General features: G+C 38.5%; 1 protein-coding gene across 1 annotated transcript; it reads left to right on the top strand.

The window, feature by feature from the left end:
• Positions 1-18957: 18957 nt before the first annotated feature.
• On the top strand, positions 18958-19662 carry LOC148102601 (uncharacterized). Its single transcript, XM_087842611.1, has one exon. It carries the CDS (start codon positions 19033-19035, stop codon positions 19660-19662), a length of 630 nt encoding a protein of 209 aa, XP_087698737.1. The 5' UTR covers positions 18958-19032.
• The last annotated feature ends 243 nt before the right edge of the window (positions 19663-19905 follow it).

The following is a 19905-nucleotide window of genomic DNA, read 5'->3' as shown; positions in this document are numbered from 1 at the left end:
TTTTCCAGTCTGTATTAGGCCAATTATTACTATTATGACTGAGAACCTTCACAGACATTACTATTATTATTAAATTTATACAAAATTTAAAAGTGCACTTACCTTTATTTTAGTTTATTCCTTTCTTCTTTACTAATTAGCACTCCCAGGGTTGCAGTTAGATTGATTTGTACCTAAAGATGGCGCAGTGATATTGTAAAGCAGATTGATTTACAGATTTCTTTTTCTAGCATGTTTTTTGGAAGCAAACGTGTGTGTGTGTGTGTGTGTGTGTGTGTATATATATATATATATATATATATATATATATATACACAATCTAACCACACAAGCCTGATTACTGTAATTTTAATATTATTATTTAATGTTGCTGTTTGGTGTCTCCTTCAAGCTTGAAATCAAAAAGCAGTTTTCCTACTAAATGTTCAGGGCTGACAGAAATAAATATAGAAAATAACACTTCAAGTATCCTCACTACGACATCCCATTTTACTTTGTTCCCTCTACTTTGCAGTTGGACGTGACAGCTGTTGTAACTTATGTGCACTGCTGGTTATTTTTACATTGCTGCAACAGATTCATTGCACTACAGTGTTATGGAGTATGTGTTCTGTTCTGTACTCTTATCTCTTTGACCTTCTCAGAGGCCCGATAAATCTCAGGTTGCACAACCTCGTAGCTGTTTTTGTCTTTTTTTGTCTTTTTTTTAACTTGTGCTCACATGCCAGTACAGAGAGCTATTGTGTAAAACGATTTCAGTCACTTTTTCTTTAGCTGTTTGATAGCAGTACATTCAGTCATTTGGTTCTGTTGTGTTTTTGTGGGTATATAATAGTTTATATCTACACATATTTTTGCTTTTACAATACTACTATAGGTGGTTGTTTCATGCCCCTTCATCTCATCTTGCTTGTGCAATAACAGTAATGGAATCTTGAATGTCAGAAAATGTCTTTGATCTTTTCCTCTCTGAGCTATAGCAGCACTGATGTTTGAGGCTGATTGCAACTGATTATGGCGTGTTTTTAAAAGTTTCCTTTTAAGTCACCTTCCTTTATGCTTGAGTTGCAGCGATTGAAAGGATATGATGAGTTTGACAGGTAGATGTAGTTGTGTTTTGTAGAGTCCTGCTGAGTCACTCTGTTCTGAATTGCATTTCTTAGAGAGCATTTGGTCATTATAGAAAGAACTTTCTCTTTTTTGTGCTCTGAACCAATCCCCAAATTTGGTTTTCACAATCTTGACAGTCGTTAGTATGCCAGAAGCTAAAGCACAGCAAACCTACAGGATATTTAAGTTCATCCTAAGATATAATTAAGTCTTGATTTGAATTGAAAATTATCATAGCTTTTGTGCTTAAAAAAACAACAACTCATATGCAGCTTTTTAAGGGCATCAGCTGATGAAAAATCTGTCCCGTTAAGCTCATAATTCTCTGTTTTGGTTCGGTATGCAGAATAATGCGCTTTCAAAGCATAGCCCTTATATTCTCAGTGGTCCAGACCTAGAAATAGATGCTTCTTTTAATTAAAATGCAGTTTCCAGGGATGTCTTAGACAAACAGTGAGCTTACTGTGAACTAGGTTAGCAGCAGTGAAAAGGTTGTTTACAAAAACCAGTCATTACATGCTCAGACAACACACGGTGTGAATTTTAACTTTCCTCATACAATGCATACATATCCTATCACTTTAGGAATTAAACCTAAAATATTATGTTCAATGAGTTCCAAATATTACTATCGTGTTAAGCACAGAGAGGTCATTCCAGCATTCATTATTATGCTCATCTTTCTTTTAGCCAAATAGACAATCCATGCACGCACACGCTCAGCTCACATTCTCCGCTAAAGAATCGACTTTTGTGCCAAAGGATGGTTGTGACCTCATCCCAAAGGACCGACTAATTACTGTTAAAAATGGATTCTGGGCATAACATGTTCTAATCTATTAGCCATTTCACTGCTACTACTTGCACTGTCACTCAGAAATGTGCAAATGCATGGCTATGCTGGCAGGTGGTCTTCTTGACAGTCATCACATATTGCCTGTTTTGACAATCCCCACATATAAGTTGTCTGTTGTATTCATTATGTTAAGGTTGGGTTATTTAATTAAACATGCTCAGTTAAGCTGATGACTGAATCAAGTACATAGCCTCAGTAGCCTCAAAACTGCATTGCTTGTAGCTTCATATAGCTCAGTCATTTAGAAAGCAGCGGGCTGGTTTCTGGGGTCAAGCTATGAAATTTGGTGAAATGTAATATGGGGAATATTGAGACAATTGAGATCAAAACAGAAATGTTGATTTAAAGGAAAAATCATAAGTGATATCACTGCATTTCCCTCTTTTTATTTATAGGCTTACTAGGGTAGAGGAGTGGTTGGATATGTCAGATGAAAAATAATAAGGGAGGGAAATTCAATCAATGCTCCATCTAGCAGCAGCAGGTGGTCATGGTGTTGACCATTCAGAGATAGCGCCCCCTTTTTCCAATCCTGCTCAACTGTGTGTGTGTGTGTGTGTGTGTGTGTGTGTGTGTGTGTGTGTAAGGGTAAGTGGGGTTATGCATTTCCTTTGTCCTCACAACCCAATAAGGGTCTGGGGCTTTTGAGTTCAGAAGTTAGTAATTAGATTAAAGAGGAAGAGGACGTGATACCAACCAGAAGCTGGCATTGTTTGGTACTTGTTTTATTAGGTCTGATATGTCAAACTGCATTTACAAACTCAGGAGGAAAAAAAGAATATTAGTTTCACGTCCCAGCTCACAGTGTTTCTTCCTAAGGAGAGGTTTTAATATCCATATGGGATAAGTAGACACATCACTTTTCTGTTAGTTGATAGACATGTGCCACGTCTTACTTCCAAGCTGAGGCTAGAGTTTGTGTTTTGTCACAGATCTACAATCAACAGTCTTCTTCTGACAATTTGGCAATAGCAGTAAAGGTAGCAGTCATACTAACCTAACCAAACCTTAGCAGCAGCAGCAGTGAAAATGAGTAAATCTGCTGTACTTAGAAGATGAAAAGAAAAGGTTATGGAGGACTATGATAAACGTTGTTGTCCTTTCAGTTGTAGTGTCCCATCAGAAAGGGCTCATGCGGGTCACTTTGAAAGGAAAACATGATCTGCTTTACACTCTAAATTTTGTTGTTTTCAGAATAGGCTAAAATATCTTTGCCATTATCAATCCCACTTCACGGGTTTTCATGACAATCTATGACACTGTGAGAGACTGGGCTCTGTGAACACATTATTTGAAAATATGACCAGCATTTATTATAGGTGTTTCACAAAAAGTCATTAAGTACTTTGTGAAATTAAAATGTCATTAAGGAATACCCATTAAATAGGGCTGTGCTCTGGCTTAATGCGCTAGGGGATTAGGTCTGCTCAAATCTTTCAACTTGACTGGGCAACTATATAAGCCTAATTTTGACCTGGACATTAATGACCAAGTAGTGGGAAGAAACTTTTATAGTCTTATTTAAATGAAGAGTGCATTTCCACCAACCAAAATGTGATCTATTGGACTGTGGAGGCCATTTGACTACACTGAACTCATTGTTTTTCTCAAGAAATCAGATTTGCGATTTGGTGCAGTATCCTGGTGGAAGCAGCCATCAGAAGATGGGTACACTGTGTCATAAATTGACACAGTACTCAGGCAGGCTATGACTTTTAAACAGTGCTCAGTTGGTACTAATATGCCCAAAGTATGCACAGAATTTAACATTAAAATGTGGCATATTTCATTAAACACCTTACAACCTCACTCTCCCTGCAGGAGCAATGTGTCTGCTCAAATGTTAAGGATCTTCTGATCCTGCTTCAGCTTCAAGTATTAAAAAAGTCCTTATCCGACTGTCCAAATAGGGGGCCTGGAAAATGAAAGTAAATCCTTTACGCTTTTTTTAAAGGTTCCACAAGCAGTGAAGTGCCACAATCCCATCAGCCTTGTGTCCCAGATGATCTCGGAGCTCTTAGAGTAAAAGAATTTCCACCAGCCATGCCTATCAAAAGGGCTGACTGCGGTTCTTATACGCCACCGGATGACCAAATCAGTCTTAAACTCATCTTGATTAAACTGTTCAACTTTCAGGATAAAGTAAGATATTATGTCTTTGAAAGCAGGCATTAGTCATTTTTATTTACTCTTACTGCAGTGCCAAACTGATGACGAGGTGCCGTTGCTTTGACACAGAAGAGGGGAAGTTTTGTGCTTTTAGTGAAAGCAATCACCCCTTCTCTGATTGCTTTCACAAACAGGTCAAACCAGACTTATTGCAACCCCAATGAACATGAATATGAGCTGTGTCATATAACTCACCAAGGTGTGTTTTTTGTGTAAAAGAATCAATTTATATCCTACAAGGGGTTATACATAAAACATTAGTTATACAATAAAAATAAACAACTTTAGTGCTGGTGTATAACTGTGCGGACAAATTGTATTACAGTGCTTGTAAAACTGATTTTCAGTATTATGTGTAATAGGAAATACAAGTACCACCTATATTAACTCTCATTAATAATGCTATTATCCCTCTTTTACTTCCTTTATTTGTCAGATTTACTTTGCCCAAGGTTTTAAGTCATATTCTTTCCATTGTCATGCTTTGTCGTTTTGTACAATTTTCTAATCATTATATGTGAGAGTTTATTCGTACTGCCTTAGAAAAACAGATGATGCTTCTAATTGGCTTCATGCAGATGTAATAAATGTTCCAACAAAACGATAGAAAGCAGTTTACTGGGTATAGCAGACTTAATTTCAAGATGTTCCTTAAAAACCAACTCACCATGAAGAGCTCACTTATTACTGCCTATTATTCACTTGGTATTCTCTTAGGTGTATCCTGTTGACTGATCAGACCTGATTGTGTGGACGCTGCAGGGTGTTTGTGGCATCCTTCCATCAACACTGACAGAGATAGGCAGCCAGATGACAGAGAGTTTAAAGGGTGACTTTGTGCAAACACACACAATACAGTACTAGCAAGGTGGTGACTGTTATGTGAAGGTCAGCAGCCTGCTGTGCTGTATATCAACCCAGCCTCAGTTTATTTTCATTATTTTCTTGTGTCCACTGCAGCTCCTATAAGGGTGACATGACGTGTGTTTTCCTTAGGTCCCTTTGTTTTCCTTAATGACCCCATACATTATGCATTAGTGGTATTATCCACAGTGGAAATAACATTCTTCAGAATGAGCCATAAGCTGTTTACATATACTGATAATATTAATGCATAGCTAACAGGAGGAGTGAGGCAGGCATCAGAGATCCAATTTTACAGTATTTTATTGCAATATCTGTGGTCTTGTTGTAGAAGAATGACTTCCCCAAGAAGCAGAGAAAGTGATTTTTCAACATTACACAATCTGATTTGTAAAGCCACCAGTGGTGTGAATTTTAAGACTGCCATTGAGAGTATTTGCTTTCTCAGTTGTCCCTTCCTGGCTAAGTTGCTCCTTGACTGATTTGACTGCCCTTGGCATGTTTCACCATAGCACGGCACGACTAGAATCTTAATAACGCAAACATCATCATCTCTTTTGTGTGTTTGTGGTTTTCTACGAGCAGCCAGCTCTGTGCAACAATGCTTTTTTTTTTTTACTGAGTCAGTACAAACATACACATTCAAGTACAACATCATTTATAAACAGTACGTGACAGTAACACCGTATGTGACATTAATCTTTAAAGTGGTATTGTTTCATATTTTTATTAATTAGTTATTGACCCACGTGGGCACATTAGCTTTATAGAACGATTATGTAGCTTTACATTCTTTCTTTTTCACAAGATTTATTTTCATTTTTAAATTTGAAAAACAAAAAAACAAACAAACGAACAAAGAAAAAAAGCTCTTACAGAACATTTATGGCACATAGCAAATATCTACAACTCGCTACAACATGGCAAGTTATTGTGACTACAGGAACACTCTTAGGTGTATATTCTTGTATCCATGCCATTCAAGGATAATTTCAAACATCTGAAAATCAAACACAAAAAGTAATAACATGATGATGATGATGATGATAATGATAATAATAATAATAATAATAATACTATTGGTAATTACAAGAAAGATAAAATAAGACAGTATGTGAGACAAAAAAGAAAAACTTTTCCCACTCTCCCCCCCATCCCTCTACCCTTGTATGGCTCTCAATCTCCGTATATATCTATCTAGACAGTTTATATTTAACCCTGGAGAAATTTGACCCCATGGTTTCCCTAGAAAACCAATGGGGTCGGCTCTGACCCCATGGGTTCTCCAGGGATAAACTTATTTATAGAAACTCTTGAGTACAGGAATCAACACACTTCACGGTAAAACCACATCATAAATTCTGTCTTTTTCACTTTTTTTTCCAAGTTTTGTTTTTGTTGGCTCACAACTTTACTGTGTAGCTCACCCTCTCTGCTCTCATTAACCTAATTCCCAGCAGCAGCAGGCAACAAAGGCAGAAATAATCTCCGATAAACACACAGTACTCCTGTGACAATCAGTGGATATCAAGCTGGCGAAGATAATGGAACATTTAGCTGAAGCCAGATATTTGGTTTGGTAGTAGTTTGCAAAGAAGACAAACACTTGCCGTGTACTCAGCACATAGAATCAAAGCTAACAAAAATACTAGCTTGAGGCCAAACATTACTGAACATTGGTCTCAAATCTTCAAAAGAGTTCACCTTCAGTGTGTTCAATATTGATAAATTTGCTTATAAACTCTTTTTATTTTTTAATACCGTCATTATTCATCCTTAGTGCTGCCACTTCAGGGACAGAAGGCTGTATGTTGTACCTGTAGCTCCATGGGTGTTCTGTAGGTGCTCTGGTCTCTACCGCAGGGCTCAGTTGTACTATTATGTATTTGTTTTTATAAATATATGCATATATTTTTACATATAAAAGCAATGTTGCTTGGTGCCTATGTCTGTTTTCAGTTAAATCACTTTTCACTTTTCATGGAGGAATTTCTGTTTCAAATCTAGCTAATCTTGTTATGCGAAACGTTCATGGCTCCATCGGCTGCATATAACGATTACTCTTTATTTTCTGTTCTGTTTTATACATTTTAATATTAAAATGAGGTCAGTAACCATGCAAAGCAAGCAAAATGACTTGCTTTGAGATCATGGTAAGAAAGGCTAAGTATTTGGGAAATTATTATAAGTCACTCTTATGTCCAGTGTGCAGGTGTGCATACACATGAATGCCAGCATTATTTAGAGCACTCTAGCCAAAGCAGGTTAATTGTTTTTTCATTAGTAGAGATAACCAAGATTTGCTTCAGAGCTTTTTAATCAGGGGTTTCTTATTTCCTGAGCCACTTTAACTCTCTCTATCTCTCTCTGTCTCCCTCCTTCACTCATTTACACACAAACACACTAACACAGACTCTTTATTTTTATTAGGTACACTTGCTAAATTGCTTGTTGGCAATCATGTCACATGATAATAACCCCAATAGCTATCAGAATTGGGGAAAAGGGTGATTACTACTGGGAAAAATCTGGGGGTTTTCTTATATAAGCATCTCCAAGGTTTGCAGAAATTGGTCTGTAAAAGGAGAAAATATCAAGTCAGTGGCAACTGTGCGCAAAAGTGCCTTGTTGATACCAGAGATCGGAGGAAAATAGCCAGACTGCTTTGATCTGATAGGAAGGCAATAGTAACTCAAATAATGCATCATTGCAATCACGGTATGCAGACGCAACCTTGCAGCAGATGTAGTACAGAAGCAGGACTAAACTGACTGCTACCATTGTTGGTTAAGAACACGAAACTGAGCTTACAATTCACAGGGGCTCAGCAACATTGAACCATAGAAGACTGCAAAAATGTTGCCTTGTCTGACGAGTCTTAATTTTTGACCCAGTATTTGGATACAAGAATCTAAATTTTATATAAACAACATAAAAGCATAAATCCATTCTGCCTTGAATGAATGATTCAGGCTGGGGGCGGTGTAGTGTGGTTTCTCTGCATACTTTGGGCCCATTAGTACCAACTGAGAATTGTTTACTCAGCCTGCCTGAGTACTGTTCCTGGCAATGTCTCTTCCTTTATAATGCTGTGTCTTGTCTTCTGTTAGTTATTTCCAGCAGCATACTGCACCATGTCACAAACCTTAAATTATTTTAAAAAGATTTCTTGAACATGACAGTGAGCTCAGGGTGTTCAAATGGCCTGCACAGTCCAACAGGGCACCTGTGGGATGTGGTGAAATAAGAGAATTACTTCGTGGCTCTGCAGTTGATAAATCTGCAGCGACTGTGTAATGGCATCCTGTCAATATGGACCAAAATCCCTAACAAAGTGTACCAAATAAAGTGACCAGTGAGTGAGTGCATTGTGTAGTTGTTGTCATGTAATTAGATCCTTGCATAAACTTGTTGTAGTGATTTATGTCTGATTTTATGACAGCAAATCTTATGTAATGGAATTAAAAAAAAAATCTAAGAAAAAGGGATAAAACCTGTGGTTTAAATGGGTTTATACTAAGCCAAGCCAGCATGTTGTCTATTAGACTGATAGTGGTATAATATAAAATCACTGTCAGAACCAATTCAGCTATCAGTCTCGCTTGGTGAAACATAAGTAACAAATTTCAACTGCTATAAAAACAGAACAGAAATTTATGAACAGGAATTAAAGCAATTTAAAAATAAAAAAAAAACTACAGTGAATTAGTGTGTCGAGACAGTTCTGTTGTTATTGGCTAAATGCAATTACAATGGTCTCTCAACTGGATCTAACTGAGTTTTGTAGTAACAGGAACATCAAATTTATGATAATAACAACACAGAAGTATTCAGTTTTAGCGTTTTTCTCTGGTGGGTTCTGTGTAACCCACACATACTGTGCATTATAGAATTCACCCGTTTGTCCATTCATGTTCATGTTTACTTCTGGGTGTAATTACTTTTTAAGACTGTATAAATCAAATTCCACATATCTACTGTGACAGTGAAATCGGAGGTGAATGAGTTTGTTGTTGGTAAATCAGTTGTCAAGACAGTGGCCCTTTGCTAATAAGCCACATTCTAAATTGGACCAGGAGTGCTATTGATTCCATCACTTATAGCGCTGAAGAGGGCAGAAGGACACTTTACCTTTTGTGCAGAAGGAAAGTAATTGGCTCCGCTAACCTTGCAGAGAGGTTGGAGAGAATAGGAGGCAGAGCTAGATAGAGGGTCACATACAGAGGTGAGAGAGGGACATAGACACTAAGAGAAGGAAAAACACAGTTTTTTGCACAAATTCCTATAGAAGTTTCCTTCATTCCCAGTGGGCAGTCATTGCTTAATCAGTGATTCTGTTCATAACTTTTATGGTTGGAGTTTCAAGGCCTAGTAAAAGTGAAACAAGGTTTCAGGTTCAGTGGCTTCAGGATGATGTGATCCTGTGGCTCATCAAGTGGTGACCTCCAGTTCATGCTGGGGCAGTTTGCAACTAGGTGTGAAGCAGCTGGGATGAGCAGCTACAGGTCTGACACCATGGTTCCCAGCTAGAAAAGACTGGAGTGCCTACTTCAGTCACAGAGAGGTTGAAATATGTACATGTGCAGCTTGTACAGTGACATGTATGCTGCACTGGCCTGCTGTAGTGAAAATCTGAGCATTAAGGCGATGTTGTCAGTATACAATATACTCTAATACCCTGACCTATGCTCACTAGTTGTGGTAAGTGATCAAAAGAATACGATCACAGACTTGGAGGACACTCAATGTAGATCCAGGGCATTAAAGGTGCACTCACACTAATCACACTAGTTCTTCATCGTTACTCTCCAAATGGCCTTGGCTCCTTCCTTAACAATCTGAGCCTAAAAATGCAGTCATTTTTTTTCCCAGCATCTCAGCTTGGTTCGAATTTTAAGCATTTTGTGGCTTAAATGTAGATGCATTAAAACCCTTTGCTCCCAAATATTTGTTTAGTGGTTTTTACAGAGGCAGCTGTCATTGAGGAAGAATTGAAGATCTGCACCGAGGCATGGAGAGTGATCACACTGCATACATACTCTGCCAACTGTGAATTGGGAATGGCACATGGTGATCACACTAGTGTTTTGTGGCTTCCCTAAAACACACATCAATTCATGCTCATATGTTCGATATTTAAACATTTTTGTGTATTTTTTATTTTCCAAAGCAAATTAATTGAGATGGATATTGAACCTTTTATGATCATAAGCAGGCATTATATTGCTGTGCACATTATTGAACTGACATAGTTTTATTTTATGGCCAGAGCTATCATACCCTACATTTCCACAGTTGGATTTCCATGGAGGACTGTTGTCCTATCCACATTTATGGTACAGGATCAAGAGAGCCAATTTAATTTTGCAAGGATGAATTCCCTTAAATCAAGTCTTCCCTCGCGTTGGTGAAGGTTCTCAGTCATCCAGGTCATTATAGTCATTGTAGTCTAAGGAGCTTGGAAAGAAAAGCATCTGGACTTTTTAACGACACCAGCTGTCTTCCATCTATATTCCAGTTTTGAGATCCCACTCACATGTTGGACCATTTGACCTCAGTAAGTCACACGATAGGGTGGTGCAAGGTGTGGCAATGGGTTCACTTTGGCTCATGTGATTAGGCAGAGGATCAAGAGGGGATCCACGACCCCCTTAGGGAAACTCTCAGATTTTAGGGACTTAAAAATCTGGGACTTCTCGGATGAGAGGTGAAACGTCTTCAAGAAACGTCCAGATGCTTTTCTTTCCAAGACTTCCTTCATGTCCCTCATCCTACATGTTTGCTGCAGTATCTGCTCAGTTGAATGATTAAATTTGGCAGCTATATGCATTAGATTTCATGGCTATAAGAAAAAAAGTAGTGATTGGGACCCCTAGTAACATTTAAATATCAGAATAATGAGACCACTTGTTTTAGCAAAGCGTCATGTTTACATCGAAATCTATATTTATGTTTCTCAAAGCAACATCTCATATTCAAATGTCAGACCCCCGTTAAGCCTTTAACTGAAAAAAACCCAAACAAAAAAATTATTATTCAGGTGGTTTAATGATGTTTTGATAACTTTTTCTTAAACATCCATTCAGCTTTTTTGGTGCATGATTTTCGTTCCCTTTGCTCCGTATTGTGTTTACTGATGTGCACCTAAATGACTCTTTCTCCTTAGCACCTGTGAATGCTTCTCTTTATCCATTACTGGAATGATTGTGCCTGTTATCGTTGCCCCTAATACTTGACTCGTATCATTAAAAACTGCAAGCTTCTAACTAGGAGGAGCCTTTGACTTGAAAACCAAATGTTTTTGTTGATGGTACCAGATTTTTAAGATGTGTTTTCACAGAAAAAGCCACTTTTGAGCTGGAAATGCAGCTGGCAGTGTGTACTGCTGGTTATTTATCTTCTTAGATCTCAGCTTTGCTGTCTGTTTCCAAGGTTACTTCTGCACATGAAGCGCAAACAGAGCCACACTCCTTTATGGACTTTATGGCATTCATCCAACTGTGTGCTAGCCTATATTGCTGCATTAAAACAAGCCACAAAAGTAAAGAAGAGATTGTCAACTGTCTTGCAAACAAACAAAAGAAACAGCGGGACGAGAGAAGCCTTTGCTAGACTTCATTTCCAGAAAGTACATGAAAATTATTGTCTTTTATCTCAGTTCAGTCACTCAATTCAAATTATTTACTCACTGAAGATTTTTTGTTTACTTAAGCTGGAAGAAAGGTTTCAAGTTTTGCCTCTTTGTCAGGTAAAAGCCTGGATTTAGACTGTGTATCTATTCCTTATAATGAAAAAACAAATGCTTAAGCTAGGTCATTTGACTCTAATTTTCTTTTTACTGAATTCCCGCCAGTATCCCATCACTTTTCTTGTCTCCTCAGACCAAAAATGTTGAAGCAGGTGAACCTCAAAGTCTTTCAAGGTTAGGGATTAAAAGCAATTCTAACAGATACTATCAAGATGTCAGTTAAATGCTAGCACTGAGTTCTTGCTGCTTTGTTCTCTGACTGCATTTCAGGCTTTCATTTCAAGTAAACCTCAAGACTTCAACTGTCAGCGTTCAACTTTTCATTCCTGTTTTGTTCTCTTTATCTAAGGCTTTCACTACAAAACCTCTTTCACTTTCCTCCTCCCTTAAACCATAAGTCTTCCTTGGTCCCTCATCTCCCTGTGCTTGCTGCAGTGCCTGTCCAGTTAAATCATTTAATTTAGCAGGCTATATACCTTATATGTCACTGCTGCAGATGTTAAAAACATTATCTAAACAGATGGCGTGCCAGATAGAAATAATGCCCCTTAGCTAGGTGTGTGTGTGAGATACTGCAGCTGACAGATTAATGTGCTTAATGATGACCTTGACAAAGCCCACAAACAGGGGTGGATCTACAGAGGGATCCCCCAGCTGCCCCACCCAACATTCATGTTCTTAAAATACTTTTCGCCTTTGCAAGATTGCTATAGTTTTTCTAGTGAGTAATGCAGGGTGTGAGAGAAGGTTTCTACTTTAAAGCTTGTAAAATAAATCACCTTTTGTTTTCTTTGTTTTCTTAGAAGAGATAAATAGTTTTGAACAGGGGCGATTTTAGCCCATTTTTGGGGGTGCTGAAGCACCCCCAAAAATGAATCAAAGCACCCCCAAAGATTTCTTACTTTTTTTGAAAATATTTGCTGTTTGTGGGACACACTACCGAAAATATAAAAAGCATACAGTACTTAATTGAGATGGAACATTTTAACAACAAAAGTATAGATAACCCCTTCCCCCTCCCAAAATGGTTTGTTCCAGCTCGCCTCTCCCCTGCTCTGGCTCTAGCGCTGTTGCTGCCAGAGCGATAGTGGCTGAGACGCAGCTGAGCGGAGGTGGAAGTGCCTGGCTTAAAACAGGACATATTAGCTGCATTTAACTTTCAGTTACTCTTTATATAGTTAGGTAGGAGTCAGGCCATGTTTCTTTTTAGCTGAAAAACATTACACCCAGGTAAACTGCAGTGTTGAAAACCTGTTTTCCGACGATGTTTGCTACCCTACAATCCGTCCTGCTCTGTAGTAAAGTCAGCGATATTTGACTGTCCTGTTGATCTCATTGAAATGTATACAGCCTATTTAAAATCTAAAACTTAACATTGTCCGTAGCCTACTGTTGTTACCACTGTTGCTACAACTGTTTGAAATGTAATGAGAGAAACTGGTTATTTTGTCATATGTGCATGTGCCTAACTAGCTAACTCAGCGGTCCCCAACCTTTTTTACGCCACGGACCGGTTTATGCCTGACATTGTTTTCACGGACCGGCCGTTAAATTGTCGTGGATAAGTACAACAAAATAAAACTAGTACCGGTACCGAAAAAAAGAAGATTTATTCATAACACACGTGAAAAGACCCAGGAAAACCGAGTTAACGATAAAAACGATAACAAAATAACGCTGAAAACCGATAAAAACCCTGAAAACCATACATTTCACACCTGAGCCTCAACTCTCGCGGTCCGGTACCAAACGACTAACGGACCGGTACAGGTCCGAGGCCCGGGGATTGGGGACCGATGAGCTAACTGACCGGATGCCCATTAACCTTATAACTCCTATTGTGTGCGTGTGTGTGTGTTTGAGTGTGTGTACAGAGAGACAGCCAGGTTCATAATGGAACTGAGATAGTTTTTTCAAAAGAAGGAGCCACATTCAGGTAAAAGTGTAAGATCAAATGATCCATCAACAAAGGATAATTGCCTTTTGGTTGAAAGTACGCTGAGAGAGGACTTTTTTTATTAGTGATCTTAATAGTATTTTTTAAAATCTAATTGAATACAATCTATTTGTGTATGATTGTCAGTCCAAAGAGGGAGAGAGGAAAGAGGGGAACATGAGGAGAAAGTACAAGGTCAGGAAGAACCAGGTAAGAAAACAGACAAGGAGTACTAACAGGCAAAACAGAAACTGTTAAACTGGCAAAGAAAAAAAACTAATTTTACTCATACAATCTGGAAGTTGTGTTCTCCCTGTATTAAAGCTGCTATACAGAATCTGCAAAACAAACTGGGTTGTCAGCCCTGGCACTGCATTACCATGTTGAGCTTCAGTCAGAGGAAGTCACGGTTGCCAAAAACTTTTTGAAGCTCAAGAGTGAGGCTGGTGCCATTCCAGATATGTTAACATTGTACAATCTTCTAGATAATCAGATCTTCCCCACACTGAAAACTGTTATTCAGGTTACCCTACAAACCCAGTTAGCAGCTGTAGCTGTGAAAGGTCTTTTAGTGTCTTGAGTCAGCTCCATACCTGGCTGAGAAGGACCATGGGTCAAAGCAGACTCCAGCACCTGGCTGTGATGTCAGTTGAGAAAGAGATGCTTGAGAGACTTGCCCACCAAAATGTGATAAACAGATTTGCCAACCTCAAGCTGAGGCGACATAGGATAAAAGAAAAGAAAAAATCTGCAGAGCCATAGTAGTATCTGCAGTAAAGATCTTTTCATACATTGTATACATTGTACCATAGGCCAAGGTGTCTCAATTTTCTAATTTTTTAATAATATTTTGTACATTTCAAGGACTCTATTTTTGGAGTGTATTTTTATGTATCTGTATTATATTATACATACACTTTAAAAGTGAATCTCTGTCCAGAAAAATGCACTCAGTGTACTTTTTACTCACTATGAGCATCATTTTCATCATCAGTTTTTTTTTAAAAAATTCCAATCCATTCTTCTTTAGCAGCCTTTAAATAACCTTTATCAGATTTAATGTTTTTTTTACAGACTTTTCAAAAAAGTGTTTTGCTTTTCTTTCACAAATGTGGGGATTAAATTGTGTTAAAATGTACAAAACAGTGATGTCATGTCACGAGGACCCAGGCACAGAGAGACTTGATGAATTTAAGAATCTTATCTTAATAAAGAAATTTGCAGACTTGCACAGAGAGAGTAAAATTCTGATGACTGATAATGGAGATGAAGACAACAGACGATGAGGACAAGGAGGAAGAGGGGTTTAAATGCACCAAGGAGACAGTCAGAGGGAACTTGGGACAACTGGAGACATTTAGGGATGCAGGGACTAACAGAGATGGGGAAGAAGTCTCATCATGATGAGTAAAGTTTACCTTGCCTGGATGGGCAGCTCTCTGGGTGCTCAGCAAAGCTCTGATCCTAGAATCGCCCCTGGTTTTGAATTGCTTTTTCATGGATATTTTGTTGGTTCCATTGACATTTATGGAATTTTCACATACTTCTCTGAACTCATCCATGTAAAATTTTCTAGATCTGCCACTGGCCACAGATTAAACCATGTCACTGTGACACAAGTCAGCTTTTCCTGTAATTTCCCTCTCTGTGCACTCTGGAAGTAGATGAAGGTGTAATATGTGTGGTCATGCTTGCATAGAAATTAAGTTTAGTTGATGATGTAGTCAGCACCATCATTTCGTAAAGAAAATTCAATATTTCATGTACCAAGCATATGCACAGGTTTATGCCTATATGTACAATCTTGAGAATTCATCACCAAGTAAGCCAGATAGACCAATATCAGACTAAGAAGTCAGGTTCCATTACTGTATCCCTCATTTTTCCTGAGTGACCTCGTTAGCTGTTGATCCATCACCCATGTGGCACCACCTGTGGCTCAGCACACAGGATTTTTCTGCTGCTTCCATCAAGTGGAGTCACAAGACAAGTAGGCAAAATCATTCGTAACCATTCTTCAACTATGGGATTATCCTGTGTAATCCTTAGAAAGCTGTACAGAGAGACAGGGGTGGAGGTGGGAGGGTACTAAAGAAGATTCATTGTCACCTTTTGATCAAACACTCCAGGGGCAACATTTGTAAAGATAAATAAATAATAAAAAATAAATTCATAAAAGAGCAAGAGCACAGAAGCCCCTCTTGGGCAGGTGTTATGAATCCTGTTTATAACTCAGCTGTCTATAAATCCCAATTTGAAATGAAGGCACCAACGATCCACAGACAAGAGTTCATCCAGAAATAACCATGGACCCGAAGAAAAAAGAATATATATACATACATACATACATATATATATATATATATATATATATATATATATATATATATATATATATATATATATATATATATATATATATATATATATATACATGTGTGTATACGTATATATATACATGTGTGTATACGTATATATATACATGTGTGTATACGTATATATATACATATGTGTATACGTATATATATACATATGTGTATACGTATATATATACGTATGTGTATACGTATATATATATACGTGTATATATATATATGTATATATATATGTATATGTGTATACGTATGTGTATACGTATATATATATGTATATGTGTATATATATATATTATATGGATATATAATTATCAAATCTCACACAGATATTGTCTTATCTCTGAGCAAACTCTAGACTTGATATGACTGATCATCAGGCTGGTTTTGTGGGGGTACACATTGTGGGGCACAGAGCTTATGATGAACTTTGCATGACCTTTGTGAACAATCGAATTGTTGGAGCAAGGAATTCATTCCAACATGTTAGATGTTTTCAGATAAAAACAGGATGTGGTATATAATACTATCCTATTTTTACAGTATTGAATGAGAAGAATTGACTGATCTTGCTTTATTTGCAGACACTGAAACCAAAGTCTTCAGAGGGAAAGAGTTTTCAGAGAGCTGTATGATGATGAAAACTTCCTAAAAGTTTTCTTTTTTCTTCGGGTCCATGGTTATTTCTGGATGAACTCTTGTCTGTGGATCGCTGGTGCCTTCATTTCAAGTTGGGATTTATGAGTTATAAACAGGATTCATAACACCTGCCCAAGAGGGGCTTCTGTGCTCTTGCTCTTTTATGAATAGAATATAAGGACACTGTCAGATGATTTTAATACCAAATTTTACTTTTGAGTCATAAAGTTTTCAGTTAATTTCTGTGCTTTTACTCAGATTATAAATGCATGTCTTGCTGTAAAGGATTATTTCTGTTCTGTGGTATTTCAGCCCCTGTGATTTCCTCACTTCCATTCATCAATGATGAATATGTTGAAAGCGCTTGTTTACTGCAAATTTAATGACTTCATCTGCAGTTTTGAGACTGTAATTCATCATGTTTATTAGATCTGCCGCTTCCACTTCATTAGATGCTCATTTTCTTTTTCTTTCATATCCTTTTTACTTTCCTTGTTTTGAGTCATCTTAAGAGTTAATTTAATGCAATAAAGCAGTAATGATCAAATAACAAGGGCTGGCATTTCAGAGTTGAAAACAGCATTATTTCTCCAATAATTACATATTAAACTCAGGATCAGCACTAACATTTGTGGATCAATATCTCACTATCTCACTGTACATCCACACACAAATATGCAATACATGCAATGTCACTGTCAATTACAGATCTATACTAAGATTATACAGGAAATGGGAAATGATGGCTATGTCAATGGTTATTACTTGTCTTCGCTAAGACCTGACCTTTTTGCGTTACACCCCAGAGTAATGGATGACATCAATATTTTTGGAGACCGGTAATTTTTAATAAGATAATATAGAGAACAATTATATGTCCTTTTAAGACTTCAACTACAAAATATGGCAAACAACTGAACTTTAATTGTTATCAAATACGGAATAGTTGCACAGAAATGAAACTATGAACAAGATGACTACAGGATTAAGATGACATAGAGAAAAGGACCATAGTGAGTACCAGTCAGTCACAAACACAGACATTTGTCTACAAGTCTCCAGAATGATTTGCTGTACAGCACCAGCACCAGGACCTGACATGATCCATGACTACTCACTGAGTAGTCCCTGGTAAAAGCATTCTATGAATGCATGAAAGGACAAGTGACTGGTTCCCATCCAGACTGGCTAACTGAGGGCATACCACAAGGGTATGACACCATGACACTACTGGCCAATTATCTGCCTCTCCACAGCATGGAAGCTTCTCTCAGGTGTTATAGCAACCAAGCTGAGTAGGCACATGAGTCAATACATGAACGCAACTCAGAAGGGCATTAAAAATAATACCAGAAGATAAAAAACACCTTGGTTGATAGAGCAGTACTCCGTAACTCTAAGAGAAGGTAGGTCAACTTGAGCATCATCTCATATATACTATATATACGATATAGTATTGATAGATAGAAAAAGTGGCTGACATCAAGAAATCCTACCAACAGCCCAAAGAACAAAAAAGGGCAGTCTAAAGGACAGCACAGAGGCTCACATGAGCAGGCTCTCAGCACCAGATTCTACCATCTACCCACGTAACTGTAGGATGTGAAATCATAGTTGGGGCAGTGTACACTGAGACACACAAGAAAGTATTTGAAACACCCCAGAAAGTTTATTCTTTTCATCTGGATGTTGCATTTTTACTGCGAGAAACATTTCATCGCCCATCCCAGTGACTTTAATCTGGAACCTGTAGGAGATATTGATTAAATGTTTTAAAGTTCAGATGGGAGACCTAAGATGCCAAAGGTAGTCAAGAACAAGAGGGCTAAGATCCTGCAGGGCTTCAAGTTTTAGACAGACAAGCAGCTGCTAGCTAACCAACTAGGCATAATTGCAGTTGACAAGGTGCAGAAGACTCCAATCATTACAGATGAGGCAATCGCAGTGGACAACAACATTAGGAAGAACAAGCATGACAAAATACAGAAGGAGGCTGAATGAACAATTGGTGATATCCAAAAGCTGTGGAATGTAAAATCATGAGTGGGTCTGGTGGCAATAGGAGCCGTAAAAATGGCTTTGGCAAATTCCAGGTAGAACAACAGAGTTCACATGGTTTCATTTAAAATACAGTGGACTTGTCATTGTCCCGACTTACGAAATTAATTCGCTCCCGAGGGTCTCGTTTGGCTCTCGGCGAAGGCAGTCGCACTTTTCTCATCTCCTCCTTCCCCTTATCTTCCCTGCTTAGCCTCTTGTGTCCTTGTCTTGTCTCGTGTGTATTACTTTCCCTGGAACACTCTCTCACAGTCTGTTCTCTAAAACCTAAAAGAGAATTATGGATTTGATCAACTGGTCTCTGAATGCTATTGGCACGCTTTTCTCAACAAGAAGTCTGAGCTCGGGAGAGCCCGAGTGCCCTGGAGGGACTTTCCCTGCCGGATACACGATGGACGGGTGGCAGAAATGGACGATTGTGTGCCTGGCTGGTCTGTCGATCGAGGATGCTGAAGATATCTACCTATTCAGAACCATGATAACAGGGTTCTTGCTGATCGGAGCTGGCTTGGTCCTGGCTTATCGGAGAATTAAGAAAGCGGAACCGGCTGTTCAAACCCCCCCAAGGCTGCCCCCTGGGATTGAAACGATGGGACGAGGCGCGACTTCTCAGAATGGGCTCGCTGAGTGCAGCATGGTTAAGACCTTAGAGAAGCTTACGGCTGCCGTGAATACTCAGAATAACACCTCTGAGCATATATTGGATTACATCAAGGAGAAGTCCACTCAGAATAACACCTCTGAGCGAAAGTTGGATTACATCGTGGAACAGCTCACTGCAGTCGTGAGTTCTCAGAATTGGCTCTCTGAGCTCAAGAATGACAAGACCACGGAGCGCAAGTTTGATAACATCATGGAAAAGCTCGCGGCTCTCCAACGGGAGATTGAGAGACCAGTGTCGGAGTGTTAAAGAACAGCTTTGAAATTCTCATCAGCTGTTCGCATAAAAGAAAAATCAACAACATCAACATCATAATGCGGATATCCCCTCGGCTCCAGCTGTTGGCTCAAGGCTGGAGCCGAACAAAAACTCCCTGATAACGACTGTATTTTGACTGTTCTTCCCACTCTATGCAAGGCCACCTGGGTTGGCTGGTAGACTGTTTACTTAGCCTGGTAGGGCGAAGGACACTGTCTCAGCTGAACTATGGAC

The sequence above is a fragment of the Neolamprologus brichardi genome, chromosome 6 (genome assembly GCF_056152115.1).
Source record: "Neolamprologus brichardi isolate AB-2024 chromosome 6, ASM5615211v1, whole genome shotgun sequence".
Lineage (NCBI taxonomy): Eukaryota > Metazoa > Chordata > Actinopteri > Cichliformes > Cichlidae > Neolamprologus > Neolamprologus brichardi.
This window is presented reverse-complemented; position numbering and strand designations above follow the sequence as displayed.